At 42.2% G+C, this 13,063-nt stretch overlaps 2 protein-coding genes across 5 annotated transcripts in view; both read left to right on the top strand.

Moving 5' to 3' along the window:
- Nucleotides 1–5,390, top strand: part of LOC139365230 (OTU domain-containing protein 7B-like) — a 30,411-nt gene extending 25,021 nt beyond the window's left edge. For both annotated transcript variants that reach the window (XM_071102740.1, XM_071102733.1), the window contains exon 12: nt 248–5,390. In XM_071102740.1, coding sequence (XP_070958841.1) covers nt 248–1,726 — 1,479 coding nt within the window. In that variant the 3' untranslated portion in view covers nt 1,727–5,390. The remainder of the gene's footprint in view (nt 1–247) is intronic.
- A 695-nt stretch (nt 5,391–6,085) lies between these two features.
- LOC139365285 (myotubularin-related protein 11-like) overlaps nt 6,086–13,063 on the top strand; it is a 33,507-nt gene continuing 26,529 nt past the window's right edge. Inside the window, exon 1 of one of the 3 annotated variants that reach the window (XM_071102798.1) lies at nt 6,086–6,260. Coding sequence is in view for 1 of the 3 variants with exons in the window: in XM_071102796.1 (XP_070958897.1) it covers nt 7,486–7,542 (57 nt within the window). In the remaining 2 variants the exon portion in view is untranslated. Of the gene's footprint in view, nt 6,261–7,138; nt 7,543–13,063 lie in introns of those variants that run through there. The other 2 variants (XM_071102797.1, XM_071102796.1) reach the window with 2 other exon arrangements.

Here is a 13,063-nt window from a genome sequence, read left to right as displayed (position 1 = left end):
TAGCTGTCCATTGTGTAAACTAGAGTGACGTCTTCATTGTACGTCACACCTTCTCCAATTATTGCGTACATTTTCCAATAGAATTTATAGAAATGGAAAAGAAGCTTTCTGAACTGAGTCATCTGTACCTCTCACTCCTGCTCTTAATCTCTGTTGCTCTCTGCGTCACTCACACCTGCTCCCTGTTTCTTTTTAAAATTAAATTTATCTTCCCTATAATTCATCATCGGTGTATCTGTTCTTTCAGCAGGCACCTTTGGCCCAGCCCGAGTCCCCCACCGCCTCTGCAGGAGAGGACACCCGCACCCCTCCCGACTCAGGAGAATCCGACAAGGAGTCTGTCAGCAGCAGCTCCAACGGCAACGGTGATGCAATGACGACAGCAGGGGCGGCCAGCGCAGGTGGAGGTGTGTCGACCAAGAACAGCTCCTCCTCCTCCAGCTCGTCCAGTAACAGCTCGGCAACGTTGACGACTGGTACGGGGGCAAAGGAGAAGACCAAGAAGGAGAAAGACAAAGACAAGAAGAGGGCTGACTCTGTGGCCAACAAGCTGGGCAGCTTCGGCAAGAGCCTGGGCAGCAAGCTGAAAAAGAATGTGGGCGGGCTGATGACGGGGAAGAATGCAGGAGGAGGCGGAGCCAAGCAGGAGGGCACAGAGAAGAAGAAAAATTCGCTGAGGGGGCGGAAAGGCAGCAAGGACAGCTCGCCTTCGGCCCACGCCTCCGAGGACTCTGGGAAGGGCTCACCGTCGTCGGGCAGCGAGCGTCAGAATGGCACGGGTGGCGGAAGCAGAGAGTGTGACCCATATAAGTACAGTGCCGACGTGAAGGCGAGCCTGGGCATCCTGCGGGCGGCCATGCAGGGCGAGAGGAAGTTCATCTTTGCTGGCCTGCTCACCACCAGCAACCGCCAGCCCTTCCAGGAGGAGATGATCCAGCGCTACCTGTCTGACGCTGAGGAGCGCTTCCGGGTAGAGCAGGAGCAGCAGCGGAGAGAGGCAGAGCGGAAAGGAAGCACCAATGGCATCCAGCAGCCCAAGAAGGAGGTAACGATGGGTACAGAGGTGGGCTACCGCACTTATGAACCGAAAGAAGAGCTGGCTGAGAGCTCACCGCCCACATTCAACCACCTCAAGTCGTCTTCCTTCAGCCCCTCACTCTACTCTGGTGTGGTGCCCATCCCACGGCCAACCTTCATGGATCAGCCGCCCTCCCCGGCCCCCGTCCCTCTTACTCAGCACCCACACATGCATGGCTACATGGAGACGCGGCGCCAGCTTGCAGGTGGCTCCCCAGCCTCGTCTTATCCCGGTCTGCCTTCCTACGCCACCCTCCCCCGCCACTGCCCCATGGCGCAGGGCCCCCCTCACCCCCAGTACCACCCCCCACAGGCACCGGTACCCCTCAGCCCCTTTCGCCTCATCCCCTCTTCTTTTGCACCCTCGTACCTCCCCGAGCACGACCCTCCAGACTATCCCACCTCAGAGCCTGTAGGCGGGGGCTACACTAACGGATTCCGGGAAGTGCGCTCCGGCCTGGATGTTCCTCGCAGCGGGCCTCTCCCGGTCAGGCACTACTCCCTGGGCAGCGCAGGAGGCCTGTCCAGCCGCTGCCGGACACCCAGCTGCAACTACTACGGACACCCTGAGACGGGCAACTACTGCTCTTGCTGCTACCGAGAGGAGCTGAAGAGGAGGGAAACGGAGCCGGCCATCCACAGGTTCTGAACGAACGGACAGACTGACCAGAACTGGCTTTGTGGCCACCAACCACAAGGGAACTGATGGATGATGTTTCCTGCTATAGGACGATACAGAGCCTGGCCCTCTCATCGCATCACTTCCTTCTCTAAAGGCAACACTGTGTGTGTGGAGAGCGTCCTGGACAGGATCGGTACAGTGACTGGAGAGAATGTGGCTGGCGGCTGCTGCGGCGGGCGTTAGACAATAGGACTGTGCACTTCTCTTACATTTGCTGTGGCTCTTATGCAGGCTGTGTGTGTGTGTGAGTGAGTGAGAACTTCAGGCTCTCCTCCGCTTTGTCCCCTTGTCACCTCGCAACTGTCTCCTCCTGGTGGAGAGAATGTATACGGCAGGCGATACACGCACTCTTACATCCACATTACACACACACACACAAACTAACACTGCACAAGCACAACCTGAAACTTCTTGATTATCACCCCTCTATATGTGGAGACGACCTATATTTGGCCCTGTAAATTGATGGTATTTTAACATACGAATCAGCCCTTCGATGTCTTGTTAGTCTTTTCAACCAGAGGGTTAGAGATGTATGCAGACGGACTAGCCTAGGGCATTACTGATACCGGGTGCTCATGTATGACTTGGGAATGAACGGAGCTCTTTCCTGATGAGTAGTTGGGTTTCTTTTCTCTTGTAATGCAAATTGAAACTACAGTATTATGTTACAGTGGTTGCTGTTCTGTGGGCTGCATTGGTGCTGCTAAAGTTCCAGAATGCAACAGACCCCCTCTATACAAGTTCATCTCAAATATAAACAGGCAAACAGATAGCCCTATCCACCCTTAAGATGCCTTTTATGGCCAAGTAACCATCCAATCTAAATTCACCATTGTGTCCAAACCATATTGTGTTCAGATGTCAGTCAAGTACATTTTAAAACTTCTACCATTTTTAGATGTCTCCCAGTATCAATTATAGAACAAACATGGCAGAGTACTGTGGTAGATATTCCGAATGACTAATATAGTATTTAATAAGATTGCTAGAATCTTACTGTTCCTGACTTGTTTTCGTCATTTTATATCCATGAAAATGAGGCATTTCAATAATATGCTGGTACATTTAGGGTCATCCAACACTACTAAACCGGCATTCAAAACACAAACTCCCCTTGCAATTTCAGCTCGACCTCAAGGTAATCAGTATATGCTAAACTGGTAAACGTTCACATTTTGGTTGAAAAAGACACTGTCCATTGTAACATTGTCCACTTACATTGTAACTGTCAATTACATTGTAACTGTCTCTGCTTCTCTTGTGGCTGAGGAAGATAACAGGTATTTTCTGGAATCTCGTCCATAGGGCTGTGTTACTTTGGTCTAAATATTCATGTAACTTTTCGTGAAAACCTACTTATGGAAAACCCCAAATTCCTGACATGGACACCCCATTGATACGATTCAAAACAAGTTGGATTGTTTAACCCAACTCCCCTTCAAGTCCTATTGAGGGCATTGTGTTGATTCCAAACAAGTGACTGACCCCTGTCGCTTAACCTCTTTCTGCACAAATTCAAGCACTTTCCTAATGTCTGTAGACATTTTGTTACCGTTTTGAAGGTATCTGACTGTTATGTTGTCCTTAGGTCATGTCAGAACTGTAGACACTGCCACCTCTACTTGCGGGAGGGCAGATGCATGGGCTAGAACCCCTTCTCTAAGGATTCAGTTACCATGGGTACAGCTTTTTGGTGCCAGTGTTGTGGTTTAACTCTATTTCCTTGTTGCCTTTTTCAGTCTCTTGTCCTTGTGGCATTACAGTCTTGTTTGTATGTTTTACAAAATGTGCATCAGGTGTACACTATTTGTTTTTGCTGCAGTTTCTCTTCTGGAATTTTTGTACCCTACTCAGTGTAAAGCCCCTGTTTTTACATTTTTTCATTTTGCATCCAGACATGGAGTCATTGTTCGTAGTTCATAAAGCGATTTAGAGATCAAATGTAAAAAAATATATATATAAATAATAATTCTGGAGATTAGAACATATCACATTTTTTAGATACCGTCTTGGTCTCATGTTACTCTCAATGATTTGCAGATTAGGAATTGATTGTTTTTCTCATCACCAATGTATTAACACTTTCTCACCCAAGCCGTGTTATTACCAATGAGCCATGTAGACTCATGAGGAAGACCAATCTTCCTGACTTGATAAATAGCCGTTCAGTCTTTTCACTTGAAGCACAATGGTGTGAGAATATCTGTATGCAATTCACTGCCTTGCCCAATGGATGGCGCTCTTGTATTTGTGTTCACTGTTCCTGGAAGTTTCCATGCCCTACTTAACCAAAAATACAAAAGAGAACCATTTTCAAGGGCACTAAGATTTGAGTTCATTTCCAAAAATACAATTTGCCAAGGGTATGAGGGACTTTAAGTAATGTTTGTATTTTGAGAGGTAGTTCAAACATGCGGCTCAAAATAGTCATCCTTCAAGGGATGCTCCATGACTTCGAGATAGCATGTTCTTCTTGAATTGGAACCAACCATTCCCCACAATACCATTATGCTATATCCAAAACAATATTTCTCTGTGTGTGTGTGTGCTTACGCTGTATGAAACCTTTTTGCAAAAAAAAAATTGCAGCTCATAAGGCATGAACGAGGTCATCTTTAATGGAATGATGGATAATTAAGAAATGGGTGTGTGTGTGTGCTTTCTCCTCTCAATGTAATAATATTAGCTTACATCATCAACTCAATTTTTTTTAAAGAATTGGATGGCTTACAGACAACATCTTGAACATTTCACTTATAGACTGCAAACATTTTTGTATATAAAAAAAAAAATGACAGCGAGGTTGTATATGTTGGAAGTTATTTTTGTAAACCCAAAGTTTTACAATGTTTTTAAAGATAATCTATATTGACGGATGCTAAAATGAGTGGAATATAAGCTTGTAATAGCCTGGGTTTATGGAGGAGTCAGTATTCACCAGAATGGACAGTTTAGCTGTCAGGGTTGATCACAAAAGAGCCTCCTAAACTCAAAGGTTTCTCATTAGCAAACTAGTTTCCTCATTGCTGACCTGACGATATGATTTGAGAATATATATTTATAGTAAGATTGTTTTTTTTCCAGAAGTTTCCTTTTGGAATGTTTAGTTGAGGAACTTGTGTCAAGCAGACTGGCTTTTATTTGTTTGTTTTTTATTTGAATTTTACGTGTGTATTTTTTTTCCACCATCAATCCATGCAATGCTAACACATTACGGTAATGATTCAATACTTGATTGTTGGTGTTTTCAACCTATGCTCTTGCTGCAATCCCTCTCTAGGAATTAGATGGCTTTGCATTTGTTTTACAAAGTAACTGACCCATTATTTTTATATTGTACATTTTGTACATTTTCTCTAATTTCTATGGGACAAAATAGTCATCAGCAACATGAACATGGGATACTGTAGTTGCATGGGACTGGAACTGTTGCATGTCAATTACTATCCATTTAACCAAATTTGTGCATTATTTTGAGCTGATTTGGGCTGTCCTGGTTTTTTAAATTTTTATTTTCTCTTTTCATGTTTGGAGAGGAGAGGCTGTGACAGTGCAATCTGGATGGAAAGAACATCTGATTTATTTTTATTTTTTTTGCACTGTTTGAATAAACTCATTTGTATTTCAACAACATGGTGGCAATCCAAATGTTTTTCTCCGTTTCTGACTGTTTTTTTGGGGGGGTTACAAATGTATGGTAGGTATTCCAGAGATGTATTGAAAAGGGATTGTCTGTTTTTCAATGTACTCATTGGATATACAATGTTGGATGAAGTGTGAGAATTGGTATTATCTTGATCTAAGGATGATGTAATTGTGACACCATTGATTTGAAATCTCTCGTGGCCAGACTACTTAAACATAAATGGTACCGTAGTCCAGTACATTTATCGACCATCTGACCAAATGACACCAGATTTGAGTTCTGGGTTAACTGCGATTTACATTGATTCTAACAATGTGTACATCGATTCATCTACATCTGATGCCAGCCAGTAGATATAAATGTTCAAAACTATTATATTGTCCAATTATCAATTGTGTTGAAACACAAGTCTCTCTCTCGCTTGGTTGATTAAACAGCAAAAGCTGTTTTTATGTATTAGAAACAACTTATCACAGCGTTACACATTAGTAGTAACTTTCACCCAGATGATGCAGCTGACAGTGTCTGAAGCTGTTCTATGTATTAGAGAAATTGGAGACCCTTATGTAATATTGAATAGGGTCCCATGTGGTAGAACGAGGTTTGGATTTATAGCTCGTTCACCAGGACACGGTCTCCCCACCTGGCTGTTAGGAGGGACAGACTGTACTTTATCCATTTTAGAATTTCTATTTGCTCATCAAAAGGAATTTCTTCAATACATTCCCGCTGGAATATTCTTCCAATAGCATCTGTCTGCATTACTGCAGTACTACCTTTCTACATTGTCAGTTCAGATGACAGTGCAGCCGTACCTCAGACGCTCATCATTTACCAAAGGATCAACTGCAGGTACTGTATCACTGGCCTGTGTTAAGACTAACGTCTACTTTTTTAGGGCTTGTATCTTGTAGGTAGTTTACTACTGGTAATATTATTTAGAATTTGAAATAGAATTTATTTTAAAAAAAAATGCTTCTGTGCTCTTTAAGCCTAGTCATCCTCATGGCATTTTCTTGTTTACATCGTTGCTTCTATTCTCGTTTGAAATTCTCAAGGTAGGCGAGAAGTTGAATACTTAGTGAGTCATTTTACAGTATACTACAAATGCAACATCCAATTCATTCTGCATCAGTAACACGGGTATGATTTACAACTATTTTATAAGCATGTATGATCCTGTAAAATGTTATAGGGCTGTTGAAGTTAAGTATCTATATTGAAGTTAACGATGGGACTACACGATCACATTTTTATTTCTGTACCTCAGGCTGTTTCTATACTTCTAATTTCAGTGAATCAGCTTGTCAATTACAAATGACTTAATGTAGCATTGGAGGCAAAACACTTGTATTTCTAAATACATGTGCATCTGTGTCTAGGCCTGTATTCAACAACCTATTAAATGGCCCATTTGAACCATCGCCATTTCCATAAAACTAGGCCTACTTCAAAAGCTCTACATACTGTCCGTCTTACCTTTCCTAAATTCAAAATGTCATAGCACAGTGTTCTTCATAGTCCTGAAGAACTGAACTGCTTTAGTCCCAGTGCTGTGACACTTCATTCAACTAACCAAGACCTTGATTACCTGAATAAAGTGGCTTAATTTGCAGGACTATTATTGAAGTACAATCTACTGGTGAAAAATTGGGATCCTATTAGATGCTTTTTACACTGCTGGCCCTTTAAGAGGCTGTACTGCACTTGCTTTTTTTCAATGGTGTGTCATTTTAACTATGGCGAGGGAATCAACAAATGGAAATGAGAGGAATGGGTACAAGCAGAGGTAAACATTTCTTACACATTCCAGTGACTAACAACTATAGGCAAATATTCCTGACGGGCGGTACATTTATGTGGGGCGTGCACTACACTGTAGCCTACATACATGGATTCTTTCGGCAAAGATAACCGTGAAAGGAACGAAATTAGTTTTTAATTCACAGAGACCACCTCTGTTCTCGAAACCGGTGATGCAGGGTCTCGCTGTCATTCGAAGAAAGTGGACCGTTTCTTAAGGTCTAAGGTCTACTTTCTATATTTCGCTCGAGAGAGTTGAGTGTTGGACGTCAAAATGTTAACTGGATCCAAAACCACGTTCAAAGTGAGACAGATGGTTCCAGATATAAAGGTAGGCTTTCGACTCAATGTTTTAATATTATGTTGGATTTTTTTCGTGTTCTGAAAGGTAGCTTGCCGTGGGTCAACTTTAGCTACCAATGAGAATAATGAACTGAAATACTTTGGTCCATCGTTGGACTATATAAACAGATGTAGATTCCACCTACATATCTTGCTGTGTTCAGAATGTTTAGTTACAATGTGTCCAACTAATTCGACACTGTCTCAAATTCTATGAAACATTGTAAGACGTATGTATTCCACATTCCACAGACAGAGGACTGAAGGCCTTTTATTCTTATTGTCTGGGTCTAAGGGGGTTGTTTTCCTTTTATACAGCATCTAAAAGAAGCTGTCCATCGTAGCATTCTTTGTTTTATGCACTAGATTTCTGTATTGTAAAGAGACAGCCAGCACATGTGCACCGATTCATTTTGCCTGCTTGGATTCTATTAATTATTATCCATACCAAATGATGGCATGTGCTATGAATGCCCATATGGTTAATACGGATTTAGAGAGAAAATAAATTGAGCTGATGAACTAAACAAATTTAAACCCTACAGACAGTGTACAGTTGCATACTGTACAATATTATATGAGAACAATGAACTGTGGGAATATAAATTGACTACGACGAGTGGGATTAGTCAACATATTCAAGACCTTGGATCATTATGCATAGTGATGCCTGTTTTCTTAAATAACTCCTAACTACTCTTCAGCAGCACTAATTGATTCTAAACTTGGGTGGCCAGGAAGCAATCATACAGGAAGCTGCTACCATCACACACTTTATCACTGAAAGCCTCATATATATATATATATATATATATATATATATATATATATTTATTTATTTATTTTGAACCTCAGAGAGACCTGTGGTTTCTTAACATTCAGGTTTATTTCTGAGATCCTTCATGTGTTGTGGCCTTGAATTTTTTGTTGTTGCACAGGACACATTGTGGTGGAGCTCTGGATGGGTCTGTCTGCACAGGTCTACACCGTTGATGCCTTCAAGTCTGTTATACCACCACAAAGGGATCAACCTTTTACTTACAGTATGTCAGTGAACATGCTTTGTCACGCCCGTCTTTGGGAAAAGTATTTTGTAAAGGCAGCAGCCATGCAGATTTACAGAGATTTGGACATCATTGCGTGGAAGACTGTCTGTGTGAACACATTCGGGGCGAGGGACATGTCTATAATCCCAATACAATTAAAACACAATCTAAATTGAAGAACCTTGGTGAAAATTGGTAGACTGATTTATTACAGTGATGGTCATAGCCTTTCTTTAGAATTTTATGCTGGTGTGCTCGTGCGCTCTGTGCTGCTTAGCTCTTCCTCCATGGTTATTTTGAGAAGCCGCAGGGGGAAACGATAACAGATGCCTCAACTCCACCCTCAAGCATTGCTGCTCACATGTGGAGTGGGGGTGATTAGCGCAACATCTGACTGTTGCCATGGCAACGGCAGCCTGAGGCGCAGGAGTTCTTGAATAAAAGTGCCTAATAGAAATAGCAGTTTCTTTTAGCCATCTTGGAAATAAACGTTTGCAATGTGGCTGCAGATTAACATATGGTGATGTCCTGAATATTATACACCTATACACTCTGGTTTCACTTCCACTAAAGTGTTGAGGTTTAGAAATGCACTGAATAGGAATGAGTTGACACTGGATATGAAAGCTTTGTCGTGTACATTTTGTATTTAAGAAGTAGGCTACAGTTGGTCCCAATGCTGAACCAAATTACATTTGTGGAATAAGTGTTGTAACTCTTGTGTATGTAGGCTATGTACAGTAATACCAAATTAGTTACCATTGAGATATGACATAAGCAAAGTCCTGCCATCCATTTCACATCACATGCAGACTGGTTGGGTTATAAGGAGGTTTGCATGTTACTGTTCATAATTACAGTCCAGGCTTGTTGTTTTCCCCCACTCTGTCTTTCCCCTCCCTTGAGTTGTTCACATGCTGGCTCCTCAGCTAGCTAGAATCTGGAAGCAGTCAGTCAGTCAACCACACAACACAATGCAAGTGCCACAGTAGTGAAAATGTCAGAGGGCTCAGCTCTATTCAGAGTGGCTGGAGATCCATGAGGGCTCATAAAAGAGAGCCAAAATGGTATTCACACACCCAGTCCCATAGGGCCAAGGCCTCCGATCCTGAAACAAGCTATGGAACTGGCGGTGCTTCCCATGCGGAAACTGAACAAAACAATGCCGTCTCTCATTAGTAAACCAGATGTATGCTTGTTTTCAAGGATTTATTGATTGTACATTGGGTGATTATTAACCAAAACTGCTATCCCGAGGGAAGCGTGAAACAAGGATGGTAGCCTGTTTCTGTCCATTTCAAGTGTCTAGAATGTTTTGGACAACACCCAATGTGGGAGTTGTATGTTTATGAGTTGCTGGAGTCACAAATGTTTGTTTAACAAGAAGCACATTTAAAACACGAGTTATTGAAACCTGTCCTGTTATTAAAGTCTACAAATTGACATACTTAAGCTATGAACTGACATATGCACAACCAGTGACAAATAGAAGCTTGAAATACTTATACCGCCACACACACCCTCTGACACACACGTGCCCCACACACACCCTCTGATTGAACTTTGAACCCTCCTTACACAGCGAGTGCATCATTGAGTATACAACCAGTTTCCTTCAGACTAGATGATACAGAGTTTAATTTAGAGGGATATAGAAGAAGATTAGAATGCAACATGTCTCACCATGAACAGCAACTCATTTGGACTATCATTAAGGGCAGTTAATGAGTGTTTGTTGCAGATTCATTAAAACATTCATATTTTCTACCATATGTTTAAATCACTTTCCTTCCTTGTTTTATGTACATTCCGAGGTGGAATTCTCAGTAGTCTATTCCAGTGTGGGATCTCTTTCATTGTTTTGTCGTTGGGGTTTTGTTCTCTCGGTATAATAAAGTGTGTGATGTGACTATTTATGTTGTAGGAAATGTATTACACTGTCGTAGACGCTCCTTGAAAGCAAAAGAAACGAGGCAGCATTAAAGCAAAGCCACGGCTCACGGCTAGACAGAAACGGTTTTGGGTTTCAGGACAACTTTTGTCTGGTTTATGTTTCAGGAGTTGCTCCAAATGGGGCAAGAGGTAAAACACTTCAAAGCGAGTCCATGTTTAGAGAAAATACCCAACATCCTTCTTTACATTTTTAGAGCCCCTACGGCAATGCCACAAACCTGCTTATTGATGTGAGGAAAAGAACAATACCACATAAACCGCCAGGCTAACCTCCTCCTACAGCAGCACCACATGTTAAAACAGTGTGTTTTAATGATCTAACTAGTAAAAATCTAACTACCTGAGCTACACACAGGCCCTTGTTGGCGAGGGACGTTGTTCAAACCTACAGTGTGAGGTTTATGTGGTGTTAGACTGCCACTTTCCTTCCACCAGTAAGTTTGGTCTATTTCAGAGCAGAGGAGGTATGTTCTCTGCAGTAGCAGTCTGCCCGCAGTGGCAAGGGGAAGCCATGAGCAATGGAAACTGCAATGGGCCTTGGCTGCACTCCCTGAGGAGAAAGGGAAGGAGGGCAGGAGGGAGGGAAAGAGTGATCGAGTAGTACACAGGCAGAAGCCAGATACTTCAGGGAGAGTCAAGGAGTGAATCATCAGCAGAAACAGAGCCTGGACATGTGGTTATTCATTTTGGGGGGTGAATTGGATTTAGGACTCTAATTTGGGTTTTTTTCCTCTCCCTCACCGATTTAGGGTTCCAGTCATTTTCGTCTAGACAGATTCACCTCGCCCTTCTCTTCTATCTGATCTACCTGCTGACTTGTTCTACCTTTGTCTAGTGCAGTTACTCTTCATGTTATGACACATTTTGTTGTAGTTTATTTGATGGGCTTTCACTCTATTCTTCCTCAGCCTCCAATGTAGTTTTAGCTGGTGGAGCAGTTTGGAGAATTTCTGCTGTTGGAATCCAAATATGTTTACTGAATTTTGGAATATAACACAATCCCAAGGCACAGAAACAGAGTTTGTTAATATTGATAACTCCCAAAAGGGTTGATGATAGGAACTGAGTTTCAGATAAAAAAAATAAAACAAGATCTAGATATCAAAATAAGTTCAGAAAAAGAGCAAGCAATGCAGCTGTGGGTGTTTGAGTTATAAATGGGGAATTGGTGCTGAAACAATGGAAAAACAAATGAGTTGAAAAGCCAGAAGAAAACAAAAATTAACAATGGTCTGCTTGGGGGGCAGAAACCAAGAACGTTGTAAAGTTTTAGTGTTCTCCCTTGTAATTTAAAAACTGTCTTGTTTATCCACCATGCCCTTCTGCTAACTCAGGTCTTGGGTGGAGGATTGAGTCAATAAAATTGGTGGAACAATAACCCTGTCCAGGATGTCTTGGTATGACCCAGGACGTCATCTTCTGTTTTGAGAAAGTCAGGACTGTTCGCCTATTTTTGAGATTTTTGTTAGAGCCCATTTTTGAGGTTTTTGTTAGGGGGGTTGGCAGTTTGGGGTTGGGGTTTCTCTCACACTAACTGCTGTGGCAAGAATTTAAAAGCTGTGTGATTTGATGATGGGAAAGAAGCTGAAAACCAATACTACTATTATTCAGATGTGCAAGTTCTGTTATTGTTGACAAGTTCCTTAAGCTCCATATTCTCTAGCATTTTCAGCCACTCGAGTATTCTGCTAACATTAGCATGAGGCTAGCATAATATGCTAGCATTATGCTAGCCTCATGCTAATGTTAGCAGAGTGCTCTTGAGCTTAGGCCGCTGTTGATATGGTCATTTGGGCATATGCATTTCACAGACAAGGCAAACAGCTATGCTATGAATGAGTGGAACTTACAACCTGTTTAAGGAGCAAAGGTTATCTTTGTTTAATGTTCTCATGAGGTTTTAGCCACTGTCAATCTAAAGGAAACCAGAAGTGTGTCATACGTTCTCATTAGCATGTTAGCACACAGTTCACTTCACCTCTACATTGTGTGTGTCCAAGAGTTATAGTAGCCTAAGAGTATTTGTCACACATTATAGTAAGTTGTTTTTAGTTCGCAAGCCAAGAAATATGTGACTAAACTGGAGCAAAAATGTAACGTGTTTGTGAACATTGGCCTTGTAGGCAGTGAAGAATTGCTGAGTGAGTAGTCAGTACCATAAAGATTCATTGTATACTTTATAGCAATTTCCATGTCTCTATACTGGACTGCCAGAGTGGTCGTTACCAGAACAAACAGTTCCTTTTTCAATGCCTAGGCCTATGTCTTGTGCATTGTGTGATTTCTACCCTATGGACCCTAAATGGTCTTCTGTGGTGGGTGGGAGCTCAGGCTAAATGGGCCCATATGTGCTAGCAGCTAGCCAGTAGTCCGGTAATAGCAACCTGCGGTTCTATGGGATTGGATTATGTCGCTAGCAGAACAGCCTGGAGTACTTTGAGACCGCATCAAATCATACAGTACCGAGCAAAACAACTAATAAAACATGGAAACTTGAGAGTCATCATGGAG

Source organism: Oncorhynchus clarkii, chromosome 2 (assembly GCF_045791955.1).
Source record: "Oncorhynchus clarkii lewisi isolate Uvic-CL-2024 chromosome 2, UVic_Ocla_1.0, whole genome shotgun sequence".
Lineage (NCBI taxonomy): Eukaryota > Metazoa > Chordata > Actinopteri > Salmoniformes > Salmonidae > Oncorhynchus > Oncorhynchus clarkii.
Note: the sequence above shows the minus strand (reverse complement) of the source record. Positions and strands in the feature narration are given on the sequence as shown.